General features: G+C 41.2%; 1 protein-coding gene and 1 long non-coding RNA gene across 4 annotated transcripts in view; one reads left to right on the top strand and one right to left on the bottom strand.

The window, feature by feature from the left end:
- The first annotated feature begins 526 nt into the window (after positions 1-526).
- Positions 527-15,197, top strand: LOC118495843. Its single transcript, XR_004898287.1, has 3 exons — positions 527-1,235; positions 2,755-2,759; positions 15,188-15,197. It is a non-coding gene; the product is annotated as an uncharacterized LOC118495843 (long non-coding RNA).
- zfyve9a (zinc finger, FYVE domain containing 9a) overlaps positions 1,324-25,595 on the bottom strand; it is a 30,229-nt gene continuing 5,957 nt past the window's right edge. For 2 of the 3 annotated variants that reach the window (XM_031293709.2, XM_031293710.2), the window contains exons 2-19: positions 23,345-23,448; positions 22,911-23,018; positions 19,730-21,180; positions 17,378-17,477; positions 16,379-16,555; positions 15,584-15,747; positions 14,510-14,639; positions 14,018-14,140; positions 13,044-13,199; positions 11,864-12,088; positions 9,972-10,054; positions 9,616-9,720; positions 7,564-7,714; positions 7,293-7,373; positions 6,594-6,756; positions 5,520-5,625; positions 4,592-4,768; positions 1,324-4,315 (exon numbers count right to left, since the gene is read on the bottom strand). In XM_031293709.2, the coding sequence (XP_031149569.1) occupies positions 4,154-4,315; positions 4,592-4,768; positions 5,520-5,625; positions 6,594-6,756; positions 7,293-7,373; positions 7,564-7,714; positions 9,616-9,720; positions 9,972-10,054; positions 11,864-12,088; positions 13,044-13,199; positions 14,018-14,140; positions 14,510-14,639; positions 15,584-15,747; positions 16,379-16,555; positions 17,378-17,477; positions 19,730-21,180; positions 22,911-22,980 (3,624 nt within the window). In that variant the 5' untranslated portion in view covers positions 22,981-23,018; positions 23,345-23,448 and the 3' untranslated portion in view covers positions 1,324-4,153. The remainder of the gene's footprint in view (positions 4,316-4,591; positions 4,769-5,519; positions 5,626-6,593; positions 6,757-7,292; positions 7,374-7,563; positions 7,715-9,615; positions 9,721-9,971; positions 10,055-11,863; positions 12,089-13,043; positions 13,200-14,017; positions 14,141-14,509; positions 14,640-15,583; positions 15,748-16,378; positions 16,556-17,377; positions 17,478-19,729; positions 21,181-22,910; positions 23,019-23,344; positions 23,449-25,595) is intronic. The other variant, XM_031293711.2, reaches the window with a different exon arrangement.

The following is a 25,595-nucleotide window of genomic DNA, read 5'->3' as shown; positions in this document are numbered from 1 at the left end:
GTTTGAGTAAGATTGAACATAGTTTCTGAAAAGACACGTTGCTGTTAAGAGTTAAGATTAAGATCTCTGTTTTAGGTACAGAGTGAGGCATCTCACTTCTATCCCATCTTTGTTAGGAGTCGCACATGCGCAGTAGCTAAGTAAGGACTACTAGCTAGAAGCTAGCGCTGCTAGCTGTTAACAACCTCGTTCTCAATGGCAAAACACTGCTACAACACACACGAGTTCACCCTAATCTACAAAAGAAATTGTATGGAACTACTTAATGTCCCTGTTCTGCAGGTATTCCACGCAAAGTTGGAAGTGAGCCCTCGTTTAGAAGAAGTCTCCCGGCTAATCCTGCCTTGTACTACTGAAGTTGGAGAAACCGCTAGCTGATGTGGTATTAGCTAAAGTGGTGAACACACACCAAATGTTTCAGCCGATGACGTAGACTGCCCTGCCGATTTTGACCAGCTCACCCGGAGACTGAAGGCAGGATACATTCAGAAACCCGTATCTCACTCAAAACAGCATGGATGTTTTTTTTTCAAGTTTGTATGCGTGAGGAAGTACCAGAGACACAAAATAACACCCCAAATCCCAGAAAAGGTGATTTTTTTTTCATAATATGGGCACTTTAAAGTTTCAACTGCAGCATTGTAATAAATGCTACACAAGAAGCCATAACGAATCTACTGAGCCAATTACATAAGTACCATTATCCAACAGGTTTACCTCCAAACTGTCTAACATTATTTAGTTGCCAAACGATACTGTGGTCGCAACATTTCTGTTTCTTCTTTTTAGGAAAACATCATGAATGCACTATAAAATAAACATAGGCCTACATAATTAATACCCATCACTTTATTTTCTGTTAAAACATACTTGTTTACAAAGATTGATGTTTATATTTACAAAATGATAATAGTAATTACTAAAAAAAGAATTAAGGCTAGATTGTTTTTAATTGAATTTGCCTACCCTGCTTAAAAATGTACCAAATTAAAAATCTTGTTTTCATTTTGCTCTGTCAAGTATTTTTCTAATGATGTTGCTTTCTTAGTAAAAAAAAATCTGATTTGAGAATGTAACTTTTGAAGAATCTAAACAGAAGGCAAAAACTAAAGCACTCAGTTTCATTTTCTATAAGTTTTTATTTTACATATACTACAGTTTTTTGATAAAGACCACTTTTGACATTGTAGTGTAAAGAAAAAAGAAGCTCTACAGGGTTTTTGGCTTTTCAAACAGTTTTGACAGATTTTTATTTAAAAAAAAAAAAAACTTATTTTAACAAAACCCAGTCAATGTCAGAACTGAATGATTTTTTTTTTTTTAGTTTCATCCATAAACTAGAAGATATAACTCTTAAAATGCAAAGTTGATTTGCTCTCTTCACCGTTTCAAGCTTGTTTGCATGCAGTGTTAAGTTTGGATAGTAACATCTTACAACTGAATACGAAAAAAATTGCTACTTTTTAAATCAAACAAATTGCACCTTTTTCTTTTGGATTTAGGACATATTGCACACGTCAGATAACGCCAAAATCAAACATAACAGAAAACAGGAAGTCAAAAAAATAAATCCTCATGTCTCCTCTTCATTAATGCTAATTTATAAAAACAGAACTGCCGGCGGCGGCTGATGAACGTCACATAGTGAAGACACAGTGATTGAGATACACCAACTCTGGTATGATCACAGTAAATTACCCAGAACTGGTGACCTTTGACCTCTCATTCAGTCTTTACTGAACATTTAATCGGCTTCACTAACTTTGCTACAGTAGCTTCTAAAATACTTCAAATTGAGTAATAAACGAATACAGAACAGCTACGGGTCTAAATTTAAACTCGCCGAAGCGTCGGCTCGTCTGCAGATTTTCATGTGATTGTCTGATTCTCACTTGTGATGACGAGATTGTTTATCTCCGACAAAATGCTTTACCAAAACCTCGTACTGTATTAACAGTAATTTTTTTGTGTAGCCCCTTCTGGTTTTATATTAGCATGATTAAAGATGGAGAAATTGCCATAATGCAAAATGATTACTGTACAGAGCATTTTGACATGACAGGGTGGTTTTTGGTGATTAGTCTAGCCAGAAACAAAACACACATTCTGCAGATTTTAACAGAAACAGGAGGAATACATTCTTATATTTTTTTCCAGGTCCGTGTTGCTAAAGGAGAGCACAATCCAGAGCAGAAAGAGATGGGCTGCAGCAGCGATCTGTTTATAGACGCACAAACAGTTGAGGCCTTCTGAAGACGACAGATCAGCGATCTGCAGGGTTCCTAGGCAGGTCTTAAACATTTTTTTGAAAAGTCTGGAGCAGGATGTTCATGATTTCAGGGCTGTGGAAGGATAATAAGTTGCAGGAAATGTTAAATGAAATACATTCAGCTTCAGGTCAAGCAAACTCTTGTTTCTGCTGGAACCCCAGATCTTTACAAACACTGAACTTTTCTGACGTTGAAAAAAATGTCTTTGAGGACACAGCGGCAACCCAAACGCTCACTTTCACTCTCCTATTAATGGCTTAGAATCCAGTGCACTGCTTCTGCAATTCAATAAAAGAGAATTTATATATATATATATATATATATATATATCTCTCTCTCTCTCTCTCTTCAACGGTTATTCTCTTTTAAGTAACTTGAGTGGCTTTTTCCAACCACTGCAGGACAAACAAGTGCTGATTATGTAGAAGCTTGAGTTGATGAATGAGATTTAAAAACTGATTTGCTCCTTCAGCTTTATGTACAGATTGAGTTTATCAATAAAGCATTGGAACCTTTTTTTTTTTTTTTTTTTAAATCAGCTGTCTACTGTAGGACAAAAAGGGCTTTATGTAATCTTATTTCACAGAGCGTCAGTCAGAGGAGTCCATGACGGTAACTTCAGTAATACTGTCTTTCACTGGGATCTCTGGAGGCTACAGATGCACAGTTAGAATGGAGAAGTTGTTACGCCTACAAAAAATATGTACAACAGGTTAATGGATTTATCCATGAAGTAAAGCATCTGGTGATTGATGAGTAAAGCTTAAAAGAGCTGAAATTAAATGTTTTTTTGTCTTTTCACTTGATGAATTGCTGCTGCAGGCACTGAGCACCATGGTGCAAAAAACAAAATCACCACACAGACACAACCTCCAACTCCTCATCTAATGATTTGTAGACGTAACGTTCAGAGGAATAGTCTGGACTTGTCAGCGATGGATAGGAGTCTCCCTTGTTTTAGAGCGTCCGTGCTACACAGCCTACAGAGTGCTCCAGGACCCCCGGCTGCCACAGGGACATTGGAGTGACAGGTGCGCTACGTACAATACCTATGGAAAGTATTTACCCTCCCTGTAAGTTTTATCGTTTTAGGATATAAGTAGGACTAATTTGCTATGAATCTTCCAAACACAGCTGACTGAGCAACCACATGAAACCACTCTGCTCTCTTTACTCAAGAGTCAGAAAATGGAATGAAACTATTACAAGGGCAATTTAGTTCAGCGTGTAGTAAGAGGGTAACAATACAAAAAACCTTTCAGTAGCATAAAATCTCAGCGCGGTGCAGACCTGTAGCAGAGCAGAGATGCTTTACATAATGGATACATACTGCTGTATATATTTAGGGCTCACTGTGGTGTGTAATGATTTAGGTGTGCCCTATTAAGGGGGGTAAATACTTGTGCAAACATGTATTTTGTGTTTTATATTTATAATTAATTCATAGGACTTTGTAGAGATCAGTAGAGAGGGTCTTCAATCAAATCTACTTTGAATTAATGTTGTCAAAGGGGGGCGTAACGCTTTTTATAGGCACTGTAACACTATACTGGGGTCAGACAGTATGATCTCTGGTGTTCATTTCCTGCTCGGAGCACCACGGATGACCACCAGAGATCAGGAGTAGCTGTCGGCTGAGCTTCAGGTACACAGCACACAGACCGATGATCCTGCTCGGAGCCTCCTCTGGCCCCGGCCGCCTCTGGAGCAACAGATGGCGGTTGGATGCATAGGTTTGACTTGAGGAGTGCTACCCCGCCTGGCACGCCACAGTTTTCGGGCTCTTTTGAAGTGCAAACGGTTGAAGGGAGACGATGGAGGACCGGGCCGTGAGATGGCGTCAGAAAGTAAAAGATGTTTTCGAGTTGAAGCTCCGAAGACTCCTAGGAGATGATCTCCAGGATGTAGAAGACCAGCTCCATGACCACCGGGCCCTCGCTCAGCTGACACGCCCCGCCGTGGATGACGGGGATCAGAGCGCTGTCCAGGTCGCTCAGGTACTGAGGCAGGAGAGGCTGGCCGTTACTTCCCGCCAGGTAACCCACCTGTAACGATGAGGACAGGTTAGACTGGATCCTCACTGCTGTCAGCGTACAGGGAAACATCTAGATTCAGTAGGTTTGGTCTCTTAAATCTTTCAGACAGCAGTGTACCTACATAAAAAACAAAAATAGTTCATTTACAGTTAGCTGAAACAAACACATTGTCTCCCGTCTCTCCATTTTTCTTTGCTTTCACCTGCAAACAGTGTTTGTAAAAAGTGCTATAGATAAAGTTTGTGTGCTTGCAATAATGCCTCCGTTTCATCTGAACCGTCCCACCTGGTCCGAGTCCAGTGTAACCCTTAGTCCCAGTTTGGCCATGCCGTCCTCCTTCAGCAGCTTCAGGTGTGGACAGAGCGCCATGCAGAAAGCTCTCGCCACGTTCTCCGTCAGCCGGCTGTGGTCGGCCGGGTCGCTCAGACCGTTGGGTTGATCTTCACTCTGGAGGAAAAACACCTGAGGAAAAGAAACAATATTTTTGTGTGCTTTTTAACACATAAGTTACAGACAGCTCCAACAATACAAACAGAGTATGTGATGTACACCAAGCTAATGTACCTTACAGACTCTAAGAGATGACTAGATTTATTTCATAAGACAGTTACTATATTATTGTATCAGAATTTAATTTGGTCTCAGTTAAAAAGTGACGAGGCATTCACACCAGTGGCTTCACTGTTTAGTTACAAATAAATAAATGTTTTACGATTACGATTTTGACCAGATGATGACGCCAAATGAAATGTCAGGGGATCACCAAAGACGGTAGAATTAATCCTCTAGAGACCTTGAATATCTGTAGCAATCTCCATGGCAATCCATCCTGTAGTTGTTGAGATATTTCAGTCTGGACCAAAGTGGTCGCCCGAAACGCAATACCATTCCTAGAGTCATTGCACTTGCGTGGCAACTAAGAAATACCAATCAAAAAAACTTGAGATAAGCTGACTTAACTGTAAGATCGTTTATACCAAAATTATATATACACTGTGTGTGTGTGTGTGTGTGTGTGTGTGTGTGTGTGTGTGTGTGTGTGTGTGTGTGTGTGTGTGTGTGTGTGTGTGTGTGTGTGTGTATATATATATATATATATATATATATATATATATATATATATATATATATATATATATATATATATATATATATATATATATCTATCTATCTATCTATCTATCTATCTATCTCTCATTCAGCTGTATTGTACCTCTGTCCAGCGGATGACTTTTCCGTTGGCTTTAAACTCCGAGCCATGAAAGATCTTGACGCTGGTGATGGACTCCATAGACTTCCCATCGATCGGACTGATGACACTGAATAACCACAACACACAAAACAACAGCGTTTCATTAAACAGAGTTGACAGAGGATTTAGAAACAGAGCAAACAAGTACATGTAAAGCAGAAGTAAAAAATGAGGAGCAATTGATTAGGATTCAAGACAAGTTTTAAAATCTGGGTGGGAGATTTCCTTTAGCAGCTACTGCTCTTGAGCAAGGCACTGACCTGCCAGCTGCTTGGTTGGGGATCATAAGACTGTGGCTGAGGTTTGATATTTTTTTTTTTTCTCTACACGAGAGCACAAAAGACTTTTGTAACCGCTGTCCCTGTGCCAGATGTTAAGTTTGTCGATAAAAAAATATTGAATATGGAAAACCATAAAGCCATATGATGGATTAGGGGGCCTCCTGCAACAAAAATATTTTGTTTCAAATGCAAAAATCACCACTCTAAATAAATAGTGTTTTATTTGTATCTTTTACTGGTGAACTGTGTTTTTGTATTTGTTCTATATGTTCTTGTGCGGCTTTTTGTGTTTTGCAGAGCTGAAGACAATGTTCTTCTCTGGTGGATATTATACATTTCTAGGTTTCTACAAAAATAAAGTGCAGGAGGCCTGAGGAGAATAAAAGTCGAGCAGTTATCTAGTGAAATACGGGTTAAAGCAGCTACTGTGCATATAATGAAGTGATATAGTATCTGCTGAAAGGCCTCAATCATATCCAATAGTGAAAAGTCACATTTAAATTTGCAGATCTTATCAAGACTGCTGTAAAATTGATTGCATTGGTCTGTATCTCAAAGCCACGTCAAACCACATCATTCCACCCGGCTAAGATTTTCCTCCAGAGGGCTTCCTCGAGCATGCATTATGGAGTTTTCATAGCAAAGTAGTAAAAGCAGCGGTTGGGAAGCTATCAGTTCAATTGCCCGTGAGATAAATGCATCTCATCACCCCCACCCCCCCACTCTCCTCCGTTCTCCCCTGTTCCCGTCTCACCCCTTGTTGAAGTTGTGGTCGTCCTCTGTCCATTGGATGTGGACGAGCTCCTGGTTCTCCTCCTGGTCCGCTTTACCGCACGTGATGCTGAAGTCCTTCATGTCCCTCAGGGCTTGGCGTAGACAGTCCATGGTCTCAGCTGTGATCTGGATCATCACACCGTCTAAGGGTGGAGACCAAAAAAAAAGATGATCCATTAATTATCATGATCAGTGTTGAAACAAAGAGTATGTTCATCTGTGAGTCGATTGACAGAAAATTACTCAACAATTTCCATAAACTTTATTTATTAACTTAACGTTATTGTTTAAAAAGGGACAAAGTCCGCCGATTTTACACGTGAAGATTAGTTAACTTCATGAGGAGTATGATATAACAAAACAGATGGGGATGTCTGGTTTCTGGGTAACCCGTTGTATCAAAGTACTTCAGCACATTAAGGCATTATTATTATTTCCCACAGCAGCATAATACACTCAGAGATGTGAAAAATAGCTATAAAAACTAAAATCTAACAGTTGGTTAATGTATATCTTCACATCTCCAACTCCCCATTTTTAGCACTATTCATGAATTTGTGCCGACACCGGCATTATTCTTTGTGTGTGAGGCCTTTGTGAGGCAGCTTCATACAAATATTCTCATCCAATATTTCAGCATTTTTACAGCCAACATGTAGTTTGTTATCACAGTTCTCACCTTCCACAATGCTGGTCTTGGCTAAGAAACCCGACGAGGCTTTCAAAGCACCACTGAACACAAAGAAGCAGGCTCCAGTAACTAGAAAAAGTAATCACAACTTAAGTTCAACTTTGTGAATCAACAACTGATAGAGGTCAAATTATTTTCAGGCAAGAGAAATAATAACAGGCAGTCAGGAGGAGAGCACTCCAGACAACAGGCTGGACATGGAAACCAGACAGAGGGAGAGATAAAAGGAAATGTGATGAATCGGTTTCTGTGTCAGCACCTTTGCGAGGCTGGTGATGGATGCTGATGGCCTGCGTCTGGTAGTTCCCATCATCGTTCTGGACACACACCAGGTGGGAGTCGGCCCGGTCGTTGAAACACGCTCCCATGGCCAGCACGTGTTCGTTGGACTTGTTCATGGCCTTCATCAGCTGCAAGGACAAATAATATCCATGTCTAATTAAGAAGCCCCTTTGGGTGTGCATGCTGAGGAAAATGGGCTTAACAGAGGCTGCCTGGTTAAGCCTTATTGCAGTGGCCTTGTGGGTAAAGTCCTCGACTTAAATGGGATGGCATTGAGATGACAGATTGTGAAGAAAGACATTGACAAGGGTGGGTATCAATAGTTGAAAGATCCCATATATTAAGTCAGTTAAATCCCCTGCATCTCTCTGAAGCCATTCTTCTCTGAAAATCTGGAGGGCTTTAACCACTTGTGCACTTGCTGTGCTAAAAGCTTGCCTGCAAGCTGTTGAGAAACGGTCCCCACTTCACATTACTGGGTTCCCATCTGTTACTGCATCAGCAGCCAAACGCTACAACCAGCACCACTCTCTCCACCCCAGCTTTCTTTCTCAGCCAAATTGTGCTTCGTGCGTATCACTTCTTCTGGTCGGACATTCATTCACACCCTCGAGGCAGCGGCGTTATGACAAGTCGGCAGCCCACGCCTAATGTTCAGCTGCAGGGACCCTGGAGAGTTTGTCACACATCACCTACACAGAATGAATGTGTGTGTGTGTGTGTGTGTGTGTGTGTGTGTGTGTGTGTGTGTGTGTGTGTGTGTGTGTGTGTGTGTGTGTGTGTGTGTGTGTTGATGTTCAGGGAGCTTAATAGGAGCCTCCTCCGCTGATGTCAGTCTGATGGAGGGTTTCATTTGGTTAGAAAAACGATGTATGATTTTGGGAGGAAAAAAAGCTCAAATGTGCAACATGAGACACAGCTCTGCTCTCTTCTCTCCATGTCTAGAAACTGTTTTTATGCAGAAATGTGTGAACTGGAATGTTTTAATTTTGGCTGTGGTGTTAACGCTGTCAATCAAACTGTGTGTAAACTAAAACACCAGACCAAGACCACGTGAAAGGAGGGCCTCACGCCTCTTCCAATCAGACTCTGGTGGGGTTCCTAATAGACTACACCTTTGATGTTCCCTGTTGACAAATACCAACCCGTCCCCTGCATCCCTTTGATATTTGCAGCATATTTGTACATTTTCTATCCATCTATCATTTGTTGTACATATTGCATTTGGATATTTGTTATGTAGTATATGCTATTTTGATATAAGCTATTCTAGCACTGTTCTGAAAGGGCAACAAAACATTTCACTGCACAATGTAAAGATATGCTGACTATGTGACAAACTAAAACTTCTTTATGACAGTATACATGTGGTTTTTAGCATATTTTCAAAGTCTAAATAACAATTAAATCAATTTTCTCAACATGAATGGTCAAGTAAGCGATTGGAATAAGCAGCATATATATGCAAGATCATTTGGTAACCATGCATGCACATTATACACTTCTTTCCGGCTCCGTGTATTTTAGTAGTTTCTCATAAAAAAAGTGAGTGAAACTTAACGACCACACAGTAACTATCCCCCTGTAATATTTCGCTAAAAGAAGCCTCTGTTTCTACCCGTTCGTCATTACTCACAACATGAGATCGAGTAGCCGTCTCAAACATCTCGTCTCGTTATTCATTATATTAAATTAGATATCTTTGGGTTTTGGACTGTTGGTTGGATGAAAACAAACCACTCGATAATGTTCGTTGGGCTCTGGGAAGTTGCACTTGGCATTATTTTTTTTAATTTACAGTTTTATGGACCAAGTACTCATTAGCTGCAGTAAGCAGTGGGCTATATGGCTAAAATCCTCTATCACAGTATAAGTACATTTATATCATGATATAGTCAATTTTCTAGAAAATCTATTGAGAAACTTTTGTTTATGGAGAGAATAACCAGATGGGGATCGCGGTTTTTGGACCTTGTTTTCAACGGATATGTGATGTTGTCATAGTGATAACCAGATGCAGGACACTCACCTCATTGTAACGATTACTGGGGATCTTAATGCTCGTCTTTCTCACCTCCATGTCCACAACCAGACCTTTTACCACCGGTAGCGTGTACTGGTAGTTACGGAAGTCCTACGACAGGGACGGAAAAAAGTGAAGGATAGGAACACTATTTTTTTTAAATTATATGTCTGCAATGTAAGTACAATAATTGAAAACACTTGGTAACATAAGTAACATCCCTGTTTGACAACACATACAATGCACTACATTTTGGAAAATGTATAAAAGGCTAATGCTATTTTTCAACAAACATAAAGCAGAGCTCTTCAACCTTGAACATAAATAATAGAGCACAGGAAGAGAAAAACAAAGCAACTTACTGCGAGCAGATTCATGATAGTGTGACCGGTCTCTCCGAAGAGGGGTTTTCTGAAGCGAACACTGAACAGCGGACACGGATAAACTGCAAAACAAAATGTTCAGTTCTTATTAGATCCACAATAGAACTGAATTCCTACTAACATGATTGATGATTTTTAATGTCAAGGCTACTTATTTTTCATTCATCAAGTGTCTCATTCAGTTGTCATGGAAATATATCCAGTTCCTCTGCAAAATGATGCCAGTTTGAAATTATTTTAACATTTTGGGTTCAGCCTTGGTTATAAAAAGTTACAGAAATATGGTCACAGAAAATTGTGTTTTGATTTACTGTTATGGTCTTTGTTGGCGTTACACCATTTCTCCTTCTTTGGTTATTATTTTAAATGTATTAATTCATTTCATCAGTCTTGGTGCTGGGACTATTCTTTGTTTTGTAGGTGTTTCCAGGTAATAATAACTGCACAACGTGCATTTCCTGTGTTTTATGATTTAAATGCAAATGAACTGTACAAGAGACCCCACACTGACATCAAATATAGTGAACCGTGCCTGTAGTTAGGAGAACGCTCCTAATCCACAAGTGAAAAATAAGGCTGCTTTTTTTCCAGCAAGCAAAGCTCCTTAGATGACTATTTTTAGCCTTATCTCAGCAAACAGCTGGAAATAAGATCTCGCCACAAACTGTCATTAGCAATAAAAAACCAATCTCAGCCTCAATCTGCAGTTCAGCGGGGATCCGTATACTGACTAGCTACCCAAACTTCTGCTGGTCACTGCTTAAGGTAAGAGATGAGAGAGCTACACGGTTTGTGTAGTGGATTAATTTCATGGTGATGATAACGTTTTGTGTTCAAGAGCCTCAACTGTATATGGCTTTGTTAATATATTCTATCCAAGCTCAGTGGAAGCAGGCAAGAGGCTTAGCAGAGCCAGCCGGTGCTCCGTGCTGGCAGGTCTGGCTGTGAGAGAAGGGGATTTGGTGTTAGAGGAGGCTTTCCAGTAAAACCCCTCACAAGACTTTCTGGTTCATGTGAGAAACTGTGAGAAACATATGAGAGCAGGCTGGTTCGATGACAACTGACATACTAAGCTCTCTAGATCAAGCTGGATCTTAATATTTGACCATACCATAACCCATCAAACCGTTGGAGGAAACCCACGCTCTTTGCTCTCCCTTTCACCAAATTTAACCTGGTCCCATTATACAAATATACAATTACTACAAATATTTGTCTCTGATTCACTTCAGTTGAAGCCCACAATTCAAGCGTACATATCCTGTTTTGGTCTCAAGTCGGCTCTGACAAACTCGCAAGTCAAAGTTTTCTGGTTGTGCACTGGGTCAGCCAGTCGAAACACTGACATACAAGTTTATTAGATTAGCATGTTTTATCATTGTGTTAAGTGCAATATTACACACATTATATCAATATTTATTTAGCACACACTACAGAAAGACGCCATCAAATACTCAGATTTGTAGTGTTGTTGCAGTTTCTGATTTCAATCAACTTTACTATTTCTAATATAAAACATCTGAGATGTTTGTCTTCTTTAATTAAATAAAAAAAAATAATTCGTACACAGAGATGAGGTGGAACTGCAACAAGCAGAAAAAACAATAAATAAGATGAATTCACTCCTCTGCGCTAAATGGAATGGAAATATTAACATCTACAATGCCATGACCACTGGAAAACAATGATCTGCTAATGAAGATCATGTGATATGATGGACAGCTCCAGAACAAATACTAAATGGACCTTGATGTGAGACTGTCAACTAAATGTGAATTTAACTGCATGTCAACATTTTAGATAACATTAAATTATACTTATTCTCCTATCACTTTTGCTGTCTAGTGTGAACCCCAGTAGTCCTAACTCACATCGGTACTCTGCGCCCAGCCGCAGCATGAGGCGGATGGGGAAGACCTTGGCCCAGGGCGTTTCCCACTTCTGTATCAGGATGCCGAAGAGGTAGGGAGGGTTGGGCAGCAGCAGGTCCTGCAGCGATTGGAAGGAGGGGCTGATGTAGAGGAAGCCGCCGTGCTCCTTACTGCCCAGGAAGCTCTGCATGAAGAATGAGTGACTCAGGTGGCTCAGCACGTTGCCTTTAGGAGACGAGGAAGAAAGGGAGGGGAGGAGAGGAGAAAGAAGTGATATAGGAGATGTGAGCAGGATAAGGGGTTGGTGAAATAGGAGAGGGGGAGGCACAGCAGGGTAGTAGGGGAGGAAAAATTAGTAATAGGAGTTTCAGAAAAGTATAAAAAGCAGGGAATGACATTAAGGAGATAGGAATAAAAATGAAGAGGATGAATTGGAAGAAAAGAGACAAACCAGACTTCTCATCATCAGAAAAGGGAGGTAAATATGAAATGAAGAGGCTTGTATACATGGGATGTCTGTGTGGATAAGGAGTCTTGCTCAGTCTGTACACAGCAAGGCCTGCTCGCTCTACAGCCTCATATTACCTACAAAGGTTTTATGTTACTAATTATCTGCGGGAGGGATCGCTGGCTTTAGATGCCACATAATGTAATAATGGCATGACAAAGCACTGGGACCTGCTAAAGCCAGCATTTCTTCCCGAGACCTGACTGACGGCGAGTTAATAAGGAACGACACACACGATATGGCTCCCTTCCACAAGCCTAAAACTGCTCCGCTGTGAATATGAAAAAGGAAACAGCCTGAGGGGAGCGAGCCGTCAAAATCACCCGACATTAGCGGAGTTAAAAACGTTGGTGAGGTGTTACGCCTAGAGGGAGGCAACCTGACAGCAGGACGCTAATGTTTGGACAATTTTTCATGAAAAAGACACAGACAGTTCAGCAGCAGTAGACAGTGACCTGATTTCCGAAAAGAGGACGGCTAGGTGCTTCTGTCGTCTCTACGGAACAAAAAGTAGAGCTGGAACATTTCCCCCTTACATTAAACTACTTTAGAGTAAGCTCATTTTTAACTGGGCAGCACTTGACTGAGACAGGTAGACTCACCTGTTGACAGAACTACTAATGAGTTGCTAACTCCCCCAAGAGGTGGTGGAGCTGTTGGTTGTGTTCTTACCACTGAGGGCCTCCTGGTAGAGCTGCACAAAGTGAGTGAAGATGTCTTTCGGGATGGTCTTCTCATCAGGCAGACACTGGAGCAGAATGACCACCTCTGCCTGGCCAACAGCATGCATGCCCTTTGTTGTCAAGTACCAACACTTCCTGTTTACATCTGTGGGATAAAAGAACAGAAAACTAGTCTGTCATATCAGACATACAGGAGATAGTTACCAAGTTACATCAGAGCCATAAACATACGATCCTTTCAAACATTAAAAACGTGACAGTGAGTAAATAAACACTTTTATGTAAAAGTCTTGATGGCAATCTTACTATTTCGGACCTAGCAACATATTTGTAAGGGTTCCAACATAAGTCTGAATTGAATGCCGTCAGATTTACATAAAGGCGACACCATCACAAGATTAAATATGTTTAGAGAGAAATAAATGCATGTTTCTTTTCTTTTTAAGTAAACTTACATTTCCATATCTGCTAAGTGCATGGAAGAATAAAAGAATATCCAGCAAAGTACTTTACATACAGCAGCATGAGAGCTAATAGGAATATTAATTCTATCCTTGTGCATTGTTGCAGATTATACGATAGGCAGCAGAATTATCTAATAAATCATTACATTTATTAGATAATTCACTGTCAAAAGGGATACCTTGCTACATATTCCATGCCTGAAAAGGGTTTATAAAAAATATCCACATGCATGATATACAAAAAATTAAAAATATGAATTTTGCTACTCAATGATTCACAGACAAAAGCTTAATAATGCACAAATAAAAATGTATACAGTACAAATGTGTATTTTTCCTTTTCCTTAGATCATCATGAAATCAATAATTTACAAGCAGGTCCCCCACACTAATTTCTGCTCCTCCAAAAGTTGCTAATGTGAATAATGTTTTGACCTACATTTTTTAAAATGAATGCCCTAAACCGCTATGGTAGGAAGGCACTGGCTGGGTGACTCACAGTTGACTAGCTTGACCATGGCGAGCAGATTAGCATTGAGCACGAAGACCAGGGGGTCTGGGCCTCCCTCCTCCAGCTGCTGCATGAGGACGATCTCTGACGGCCTCTCCTCCACTGCATAGTCTTAAGGTGAGGTGGAGCAAAAGAAGGAGAAGAGGGCAGAGGGAGGAGTCGAGGTAAAGTTAAATAAACAAACAGGAAGGACGAAGGATGAGAGAGGGGTGGAGATGGCAGAGTGAGGATGATAGGAGTCGCACGTGAGGTTAGAGAAGGAAATGATGATCAGATTTGGATAACAGCTAGAGACCCTCCGAGTCATTTAAAAACATCACTGCATTCCCATGAACAAATCCTCTCCTCCCCCGTTGGCAATGAGTGTTTGAGACGTGAGCCATGAAACAGAGCACATGTAAAACCCAATTAACAAGCACAAACACAGCAGCTGACAGAGCAATGAGGAGGCAGCAGAATGGTGAGGATGAGGGCAAGCACCTGTGATGTGGCCTCCCGTACCTCCTTTGACTCCGGTGGAGATGAGGATGGGAGGGAGCCCGTCCTCCGGGATCAGACTGAGGGAGCTACCCACGGGGCTGCCCACCGGGGCGACAGGGGTATGGACTGCCTGGGGGTGGAGAGGAGGGGTGGGGGTGTAGGGTGAGATGTAGTTTATAACAGTGAGATGCAGTATCCAGAAGGGTTTTATATGGCTGTGATTATAGGTACATCTGGATGCTATTAATACAAGATTAATACTGCAGAGGCCAACATTATTCTGACTTTTAGTTCCTGTACAAGGGAAATTCTCTCACAAACACTGGATAGAAATTGAGCTTCTTTCAAACTCACACACTTTGTAATGCAAGCTTTGCAGTTGAATTGAGTGCCCTTTTAATATTCCTACTGGCTTAATTCACTTTTATTTGATACATTATAATGCACTTAACCAAGAAAACTGTTATCAAACTACAGTAGGAGCCCCAGTTCACCACTTTTCCACTGTTACTCGTGAACTACAGAAGTCAATTTACTGAGAGTTAAACCTTACGCAGTAAATTCAAAATTCATGCATTACTGAGTTCATGCCATTTTGACCTTCATGGAGTCATGTGAAATTCTGATTTAATCCTTAAGTTCTGTCTGCATAGCATCATCAGGCCATCTGAGATGAAGCCATTTAAAAGCTTCGACAATCATTATGTTTAACAGGCCATGAATCATCCTAAAAGTTGGCATTTTGGCATTCAAGTCCAATGAGTGTACAAGCAGCACAACCACAGAAACGACCACATTCAACTTGCTGTTCTGTTATTTGTTGTGAGGCAAACTTTAACATATTTTCCTTTAAGCACATCAGTCGACCGGGATTTCTAATTCTGATTAAGCAAGCAAGGAATGTTTCCTTTGAACTGTTTATTGCAGTCTGTGACCCAGCCAGTAAATGACCAAGAATCCCATAGAAAGAGTTCTATGTGGCTTCCTTCAGCTTACTGCGAAGTAGCTAATATGACCATAACACGCTCACCTAATAGCATTAGCTGTGGGGAATGTTTTTCGTGCCGAGCCTACCTCTGAGGATTCAGAAGTGGAGGATTTGTTTGAATAAGCTGAGATGGCCAGTGACTGGGAGGGGGCTGGGCTGGAGGTTGGAGGTTTGGGGGACTCTGATGTGTCTCCGTTAGGTAGCAACCCATCAGAAAACCACACCCTCCTCTGCTCCCGTGTCAGAGACCCTAAAGGTGAGAGACCCACAGTGAAACACCACAAGGTTACATAAATGAAAATTGTATGCAAGCAAACCCTTATCAGGACTAGCAAAAAAAAACTTTCAGGAAAATACTTATTCAGGAACTAGAGTGCGGATCGGGCCGCATTTTTCTGTCTGAGCCCGGTCCGCGTCCGACAGAGCAGTAACCGAACCTGACCCGAGCCCGACAGGCATTAAGATATTTATGTCTGAGCCCGACACAGTTACAATCTCATTTTTTTCCTCATACTAATGACACATATACGTTTGTTTGTGTGGAAAGCCCGCTTTTATTAAGCAACTGTAGGAAGGCATTCGGAAATGTCAACAGATGAGCGCATCAGCGCACACAGGGCAACAAGCGCATCTTATAAGCTGTTTTAAATTGAAAATGTTCAATGATGTGACCGAGCCCGACCTGAACCCGAACATCATTTCTAAATATCTGTCCAAACCCAGCCGGTCCCGTCGGGCTCGGGTCGGGTATCCATCCTCTATCAGGAACACCCTGATCACATTCACACAGTTCCACTTTAAAAGAAGTGGAGACAGAATATCACAGTAAAAGGTGAAAAATAAAGTGCAAAGAGCATTTTTATTCTTGGTAAAGGTTGTACCCTCATTGCCAGCCTGTTTCAGGACTCCCACGGGCACCATGACGGTAGGAGGAGGGGAGCTGAGCACTCCAGAGGCCTGGGCCTGCTGCAGAGGGGGGATGGTGGAGCAGTACTCCGCTGGGTTGTTGGGGTTCGGACTCTGGTTGCTTCCTGTGGCTGTTGTCTCCCATGATTGAGCTGACAGAGACAGAAAACACCATTAGTATGACTTAGGAAAGTGTGTGCGTGTGTGTGTGTGTGTGTGTGTGTGTGTGTGTGTGTGTGTGTGTGTGTGTGTGTGTGTGTGTGTGTGTGTGTGTGTAGTCTAAAAGATATACATTAGAGAAAAGCTTTTTAGCAAAACATCAAATCCTACATGTAAACAGGTGTTACATGTTTGAGATAGATGACTACTGCTAATAAAAGTATATAAAGTCTATAGGTTTTTAACCGCCGTTATTGGTGAATATTAATAGTATTCCCATACATTTTTAGGTCTCTTAAGATTAAAAACTTTTTTCCTCAGCAAACAATTTCAGTTGTCATAGTATGTCAAGTACAGTTTTGTTAACTAGGGCTCTGTTCCAATAAGTGGCCCAGTAAGCCAGAGGGCTCACCTGAATGAAATGCAGTCGTAATTACCGATTTCAATTACACCTGTGATTTTCCTGCTATGTCAAAATGTATGCTGTGAAAAGACCCATTTATACAGCAGCTGTGCCCCATTACCATACTTTATACAGTTTAACACTCTTCATGTATGCAATAACAATTACAGTATCATACTGCTGCAACTGTTTTCTTTTGAATTTATCTAATTTCTGTCAAGAGAAAGAGTCATACTGTAGGTTAAGCTTAGCTTCTCATACATCTCAAGATTAACCCTTTCTCTCCTTAAAATTATGAAACTAAAGTCCTTCAATGGAGCAGACTCTTCAGTTGCATGTATACATTCAGAGCGAACATATAATAGAACATAATGTTGGAAAGAACTAACTTTCAACTTGCAGTGATACTCACCACTCGTCAGAGCAGAATGACAGGTGACACAGACGCGAGCCTCCTTCCTGTCCATGTACATGAGCCTGCACTTCAGGCTGCAGCACGTCGCACAGAACACCTCAAAAACACAAAGAAAATTATGTTATTTGTACTACATTTCTACAAAAGGATGAGCACACTGGACGAAACACATTTCTACAAATGATTTTACTTCAACTGTGATGATTTTTAAAAGGTGAACAATTGAAAATAAGCTGTGATTAAGTGTGCAGCAAATGTACCATTTTATGGATACTGAGTTCCTGTACTTTGCCAGGGCTTCAACGAGCTGCAGCTGTGTAGAGGGCACTTTACATTCAATGGATTAGCACCTCATTACACATCATTATCCAGCAACATTCAGAGCCTCACAGCACCATCATAAACTGGTTTGTGGATCTACCAGTCTGGTGGTGGGTGCACGGAGAATCCCACTGTGTCTATTGTTGGCTGCCCCAGTGCTGGTGTCAGTACTACTGCAGTGCCAGCTCTTCCCTGCTCAAGTGGCAGAGAGCGTGTTTTTTTACAACCATGGGAAATTAAGTAGCAGTCTGGTGATTTTCCAGTGCAGTGTCAGCAACCACATCTTTCCTTTAAAGCACTGTGTGGACACCCTGCTGCGTGTGGGTGGCCATAATGCTAGAAAGCTACCTGCACACCAACTTGAGTTGATCTGCAAAGAAAGGCCGAAAGGCACTTCATTTATTTTACCTCCTTACTCCACACAGCTCAGCAAAGCAGCTCCTTCAACAATACTCCGTTTGGATAAATAAATCTAATGCATTTTAAAACGTAATTTTAACGCATTTTGTCTTTGCGCTGTTTATCCTGTTTTATTTGCAGTAGTGTTTTATACATTTCATTTATGTACATTTTATTTGAACTGGAAGATGTCCTGCAACATAACTGCTTGACTGTCAAACATTACATTATTAATGGATAATTAAAATAACCATTAGTTGCAGCCCTAGTGTCCATGTCATTTTGTTCTTGACAAAGATCCTACAAGGCTACTCACTCGTCCTAAGAAAACCCAGGATGAAGATGCTACTATGTGATTTTTAGTGCATATTTTGCAGACACTTTGCTTTCTATAAACCAACCTTGAAAGGCCAACATCATTTGGCAATTCCCAGAATGCCCTGTGACAAAACTCCCAGGAGAGGTATGAACATATTGGAGAACAAGCAGGTGGGGAAAGCAATAATGATAACAGCAAGCAATCTTTTTGGTAGGGATGCAAGATATATCGACTCAATATCGTTATCGCAATATCACGTTGTGCAATATTATATCTAGGGGTGCAAGATATATCGACTCAATGTTGTTTATCGCAATATATCGAAAGTGTCGCAATAAGTATGCAATTTTTGTTTATTTTGTGGATTTCGTTGGCTGTCTGGCTTAGTTGTGTTTGATTTAGAGCCCACTTGACACGCTATAATGATCATGTTTCATTGGCCAGTTAACGTGCCACTTGCACGTTAGCGCACGGGTCCACTACGTGACAAACCCTATGGAGCGTACCATGTGACGTGTGTGCATATTTCAACAGAGTGACAGTGTAAGTGAAGAAATAGATAGAGACATCAAAACGGAACGAATCAGAGAAGTGAAAGAAAAGTTGTGTCCTGTTCTCTTTATTTATTTATTATATACTGTCCAACCAGTAAAACATGTCCTGTTCTGTAGACATGGTCCTTATTTATTTATTCAGGTTGGACCAGTCAATTATGAGTCAGTTGAAATAAACCTTGTGTTGTAAGAAAACTTGTTTAATTTGTTATGAATCTATTTTGATGCATTTTCCCGTAACTTTTGTAATTTCACATATGTTTAAAAATATCTAAATTAATCGCAATATTCATTATTGATATTGCAATATCACAGTTTGTCAATATCGTGCAACCCTACTTTTTGGCAAGAGTTTTTCCAATGGCATGTACCTTACTCTTAATACAATATATCTCATGGATACACTGCATTCTGGTCTACTAGTCTATACAGGCTACTGTAGGGTTAGGAGATGTTTCCCTTCTTTTTTCTGACTGATTTCTGGATGATTGTTAAATTTTTTTGCAAAATTGAATCTCTTTTTTTGAGGGGCTTACCCCAAAAAAAACTTTTCTGTTGATGCTTTATATTTAAAAAGATAATTCTTATAAGTGTGGCTGCACTTCAGTCAATTATTATGGGATTATGGTATTATAAATACACAACCAATAAATCACCAAATAAGAAATGCCAGGTTGCTATAATCATTGTTTTTTAGTGTGATACAGGGTTTTATTTTAGATGTTCACATAAAAGCAGTTCTAGCGCTCTACTGACCTTGCCACAGGCCCTGCAGTGGTGCCTCCTCTTGGTGAAGGTGAACTTGACATCACATTTCATACAGACAGGAGCCTGGGAGTCAGGCACCCACACAGGGGCAACCTCCCCCAGGGAGCTGGCAGGTTTCCTGCACAGAGTGCCCAGTTGGCCTGCTTGGAGGTCATTGTCTGGGCTCTCTGAAGGCATTAGGGGAAGAGAGTGGACAATACCATCTCCGTTCACCCCGACTGCAGTCTGATCAGTCCCACTTGGTGTAGTTTCAGAGGGTGTGCCTCTCCGACACTGGTTCTCCTGGTTTTTGTTCCTGCTGATGGCGGACGGGCCGAGCTGATTTTGTACCTGGCCCGACAGCGGCTGTGGGATTTGGAGCTTGAGGCTGACCGGCTGCTTTGGTCGTGCCCCTCCGTAGGGAACACTGACCGGCTGCAGCCGTTTGTTGTTGAGTTTTGGTTGGATGCTACCTGACCCCACTGCTCCTCCATCGCTGCTCTCTTGCTTGCTTTCCTCCATTTCTTTCTCTTCAGTGACAGAGTCCTCTTTGGAGGGGACAGGAGAGGGAGAAAAGCCCTCCTCCTCCTCCTCCTTCTCCTCCTCTGTCTCTTTGAGTTTAGAATGGTTACTGTTCTCCTGCTCCAAACCATTGGGAAGGCTTATTATTCTGAGGAGTTGGTCTATCTGTCCCTCTGGACCACATCTCCTCTCCTTCTCCTCTACTCCGACCCAGTCAGGAGGAGATACACCATTCTCATCCACTTCACAACCAACCTGAACATATCTCCCCCTATTCAAGAGACTTTCTACCTGCTCCTCTTTTAAGTTTGCAGTTTGTTTTTCTTGACCATTGTCCTGTAAAACAGCTGTACTAGCCCCCTCTTTGACACCTTCCCCATTTTGTGTTGTTGGTTCCACAGTTTCTTCTTCGTGTCCTAATCCAACCTCAAAGGTAAAGTGAGTGGAACTGACAGTGGAGCTTCCTCCTCCTCCTGCTGAGGCGGATCTCTCCTCCTGATGAGGTTTAGCCTCCTGGTCAGAAGCACCAGGCTGGTTATCTGGAGGAGAATTTATATCCTTGCTGAGCCCATCCAGTTGTGGGCTTGCAGGGCTGGAAGGGCAGCCATTCTCCACAGCAGTACAGGCCGTCACAGGGGGCGGCGAGAGGTCGTCTGTGCCCACCAGTTTGCCAATGTTGGGCTGGGGGAGGGGTGGGCTATGGACGTCTGCCGGCCGCTCCTCTAACCAAGATGGAGGTTCGGGACCGGGATGTCTTTTAGGGTCGACCCCCGTAGAGGCACTGGAGGAGGAGTCGGGGAGGGTTTTGAAGGCCAGTGGACTCTCCTGGGGACTGAGGTCTGCGTGGGCCAGGGCTGGGTTCAGAGAGAGCAGGTGGGCTGGCGGGGCCAGGATCTGGGTCCACTTAGCATCCGAGAGAATGGGATTGTCTGTCTCATCTGGCAGAGAAAGAGGAGAAGAAAACGATGATTATATGGATCTCATGTTGCCTTAATGGTCATAAAACCTTAGCCTTTATGTGAATAGTTGTAAGTTATTGATCCAATAATGGCTTTGCTCCACTGACACATAAGTCATAAGTCACCTTTTACTCTCATTTTTTAGGATAGCTTGCAGGTAGGGCTGGGTATCGGTACCTTTAAAAAGGTATCAACCAGAATAATCCAGTACCAAGTAGTAATGAAACTTACCTAACGATACCTGTATTCGATCCTTTTTGTAAATCTAGAAAAATGTACTATTAGTATGGTTTTGCTCGCAGCCAATTACCACAAGTGTTCTTTGATCTAATGCAACGTGTTATCGGCCCACTACCACAACAGCTACGACCCATACAGTCTGTGGTGTGGAGAAGTCGAGCGCGGTGCATTAGACAGTTCAGCGTGCCGAGATGCCAACAAAATGGTCGATAGTATGGCTTTACTACACACCTGTGGAGCCTTATAAAAATAAATGCATACAATGCAGAAGGATTATTTCAAATTAAGAACTCTACTGATATTGGTTTCATTTTAAAAAGGGTACTGGTATTGGTACTGGCATTGTAATTTTGTGAAACGATACCCAACCCTACTTGCAGGTTTCTTGACATGTTGAAGGCATGAAACTGAAAATAATAAGGGGCTACCAGCAAAGAGATCATAAACCTACAATAGCAAGACAGGAAGCCTCAAATGAACTGCCACAGAGAACTAATAGAATGATACACACTCCCAGGTGATAGGAAGAGCTAAAAATGGCAGGAACACACCAGGGGACAAATTGAGAAATGAGGTTGGCATGGAGTGGGAAATTAGTGTGTGGATGGCCTGGGAAATTCTGAGAAAGTGGGCCAAGCGGCTCTATGACACCTGGGAGCCATCAGTCGAGCTGGCACATGAATGCTGTGTAATACGAGCGGAAATTCTTAATAATAATATTTATTGAAAAAGACTTTCTCACATAGCCATGTCAGTGCTCTCCTGCCTCCACTGGAATTCATGCTTAGCTGTTTTAGTATGTGCTGTACCAGGTTCAAGCACACACAAATATTCACTCACACAGAGTTAATCTGCCAAGCTGGATCTCTGGCATAAGACACACAGATAATCACTCACAGCCAAAATACACACTGAGCTCACAGTACTATTAAAATATGCTGTGTGATGAACTGGCATTTTTAAATCCAGAAAAAGAGCAGCCTTTTCTCTATAATAAGCAGACCGTTTGTACTATGGAGCTGGGAGCATACAGATACACAGCTTAGTAATGCAGCGTTTATTTTACATTCACCATAAATAAAGTCTGTGGAAGCACAGTTTCAAAAACAGGCCCTGACACAATTTCTTCACTTATTGTGAGCATTAAGTGTGAAGAAAAGGAAAGATTCTTGTCTTGCATCAATTACAGTTTCACACAAACCCAAGGGAAATTGATAATCCAATTAGTCCTATTTCCTCTTAGCACACCAATCAATCACCTGTAAATGTTACTCAAACTCATTGGGTGGTGGCTGATTGTCTGACACCTTGTTGATTTACTCATGGGCTACATAACGGCATCCTGACCACAGCTCCTCTGAAACTTCAATTTCACAGGTACACCTTGTCCTATCCGTCTTTTCTCAAGCATAATGACTCACCATTTGTCCCCGTCTCGTCTCCACATCCAATAAAACAGAGTAGCTCACCTTCGTTCTGCTCAAACTCGTCAAGCACCTTGTCCAGGTTGAAGGCCTCGGCCTGGAAGTAATTCTCCATGGGTCAGGAAGCTCCACGCTGCTGACGACCGTGTGAACCTAGAAGCAGGATGAGTGTGTCCTTAATACCAAATCTGTTCACATTTCCATACTGTCCCCCACGGCCTAAATCATATCTCCTTTTTCATATCTCAATTTAATATGATTTGTTTAAGTAGAAACAAAGATACAGTAGAACAGTATGCAAAGTCACGTCAAAAGTTAAATTTACAACTCAGCGTCATCCTCTGCACCACAACCTCGTAAAGCCAAGCACCAAGGCCAGCAGGTCTTCATTCTTTTCTCTAAATTTCTGACTCCAGTAAAACTCCTGTGTATAGCATGCATTTAGCCATGAAATAATGCCCCTCTCTGTCAGTCCTCACCTACACAGAGGTCCTCCTCAGCAGTCCCAGGTGGTGTTTTCTCTCAGCGGATTTCCCTCTCAGTTCTCACTTCATCCAGTTTGGCAAGCGCCCAGCGCCCACACCTTAGACATAGAGGGAAACACCGTTGAGTAAAAGGGCTGCTTCTCAACCTGTGTGGCAAAGCATGCTGCTAGTTTCACTACAAGGTGATACAATGAATATGGTTACAGCATTTCCTACATGCTCAGAATATGAACTTATAGAAAAGTAAAGCCAGCTAAGTGACTGCTCTGTGCTTAATATCCAATTTCCTGTGAGTGAAAAGTGTGTATATTTACATCTGAATATTATTGTGCAAAACAAGTCCCACTTTAGTGTAGGTTAAAGCTGCCAGTTTTTGAAAATAAAAATACTGCCTTTAAAACACAAGACAAGGTCAAACCTCACAATTCATTTAGAAATGAAACAAAGATTTGTATATTTGCTATTTTAAAGTAGAGCTGAAATGATTAGTCAAATAATTGATTAATCAATCAGCAGAAAATTAATCAGCAACAATTATGATAACTGATAAATTTTTTCTAGCAAAAATGTTTTTTTACATTTACTGTTTTTCAGCTCAAGATTTTATGCTTTTTTCTTTGTCATATGATAGTTAACTGACTATAAAGATTTCACCAGCTCTGGGAAATTCTAATGAGCATTTTCTTTAACTATTTTATGTTAATTTATACCCAAAATGATTCATCAACAATGCAAAAATCTGTTAGTTGCAGCCATGCTTTCAAGCATATGATACACATTGATGTGATTCTTTTCTTTATTTCAACATAGGACAGCTCAATGTTAACCACCATTGGTGATTAAAATGTATCTTTTCACTGACAAGTTAATCTATGAAAGTTTATTCACGTTACATTTAGCAACATTTATTTGTGTCATGTCATACTAATAAAATAGATATTTTTTTTCTTGATTCTATTTGTAGTGGTAGCTGACCAGGTGACTAACATTACGTGGTGAATTTAATCATGGGGCAGCCCAACGCTGTTAACCGTGGTCAAACAATCTAAAACTAAACTAAAAATAACTTTATGAGCGTGCTGAACACTGTTTTAACCTTATATTGTTATGGTAAGGTTTAGTCACAAAGCATTAGCATGAGCCACTTGTCAATGTAGCACATTGTAGTAAGTAAGTAAGTATATCAATATATTAGGTCTCTATTGCAAAGTGGCATGTAATTACTGAAACAATGATGCTGTGTGGCAGAAAAAAATGCTGTATTACTGCTACGGAGTATAATTCCTTTATTAGTTAGAGAATCTAGAGGGGTCGAAAATTCTATGACGCCATTGACAGGCGACCCAACGACACAGTCTGTGTCATTGATTCAAATGACAGATATCTCTGGGTTTGAACATTGTTGGAAACATTTAGGATAATGTAAGGACACAACTCAACAAAATATATACTCTAGGTATAATCGTTTGACATTTTAATGCAGAAATGTTAAATATTATATCTTTAATGTCTCCACCCGTCACGCTAATGATGAATCAGAACAGAATCTTAGATAAGTATGGGACACTTTAGTTCATGAACACCACCTTGCATCAATTGATAATACAGAACATCTAGCATATTGTGTGTATTGCACATTATCATACAAAGTGAACCATTACCCATCCACGCTCTACAAGACAATCAGAGTCATGAATGGAAAACAGCTAAAGCCTGAATCACTGCACAGTAAACCTGCCCAGTCTGTCCTTGCTGAGAAGGAGACCTTGGAGTGAGGATGGTGTGTGTGTGTGTGTGTTGGTGTGTGTTGGTGTGTGTGTGCGTGTGCGTGGCTGCAAATGAGTAACAGCCATGCTGAACTTCAGGGTCATTCTCATAAGGACAAGAGCGACCAAGGATTACACCAGAGACCAGATATTCCGCAGAGCGAAGGCTTGGGAAAAAAAAAAAAACAGGAGCAGAATCAACACTTTTTCCGTTTAGTTTAAGGTGCAAGCATGGGCACCATGTCAGCACAAAACAGCGAAGGCACAGGACAGGAGGCTACACATGTAGTGGGTACCGTGGGTCAAACCATTTCTGCCACACTAGGAACGAGGCTGGAGGAAACACTGCGAGCAGAGCAAAATCAAATTTCACAGACTACAAAAAGGTTTCTTTAAATTAAGAATATATAATACTAATTATAACACTATTAATATACCATAATATAATAAGTAATAATCCATCAGTGAATGAAACAAAA

Source organism: Sander lucioperca, chromosome 9, assembly GCF_008315115.2.
Source record: "Sander lucioperca isolate FBNREF2018 chromosome 9, SLUC_FBN_1.2, whole genome shotgun sequence".
Classification (NCBI taxonomy): Eukaryota; Metazoa; Chordata; class Actinopteri; order Perciformes; family Percidae; genus Sander; species Sander lucioperca.
This window is presented reverse-complemented; position numbering and strand designations above follow the sequence as displayed.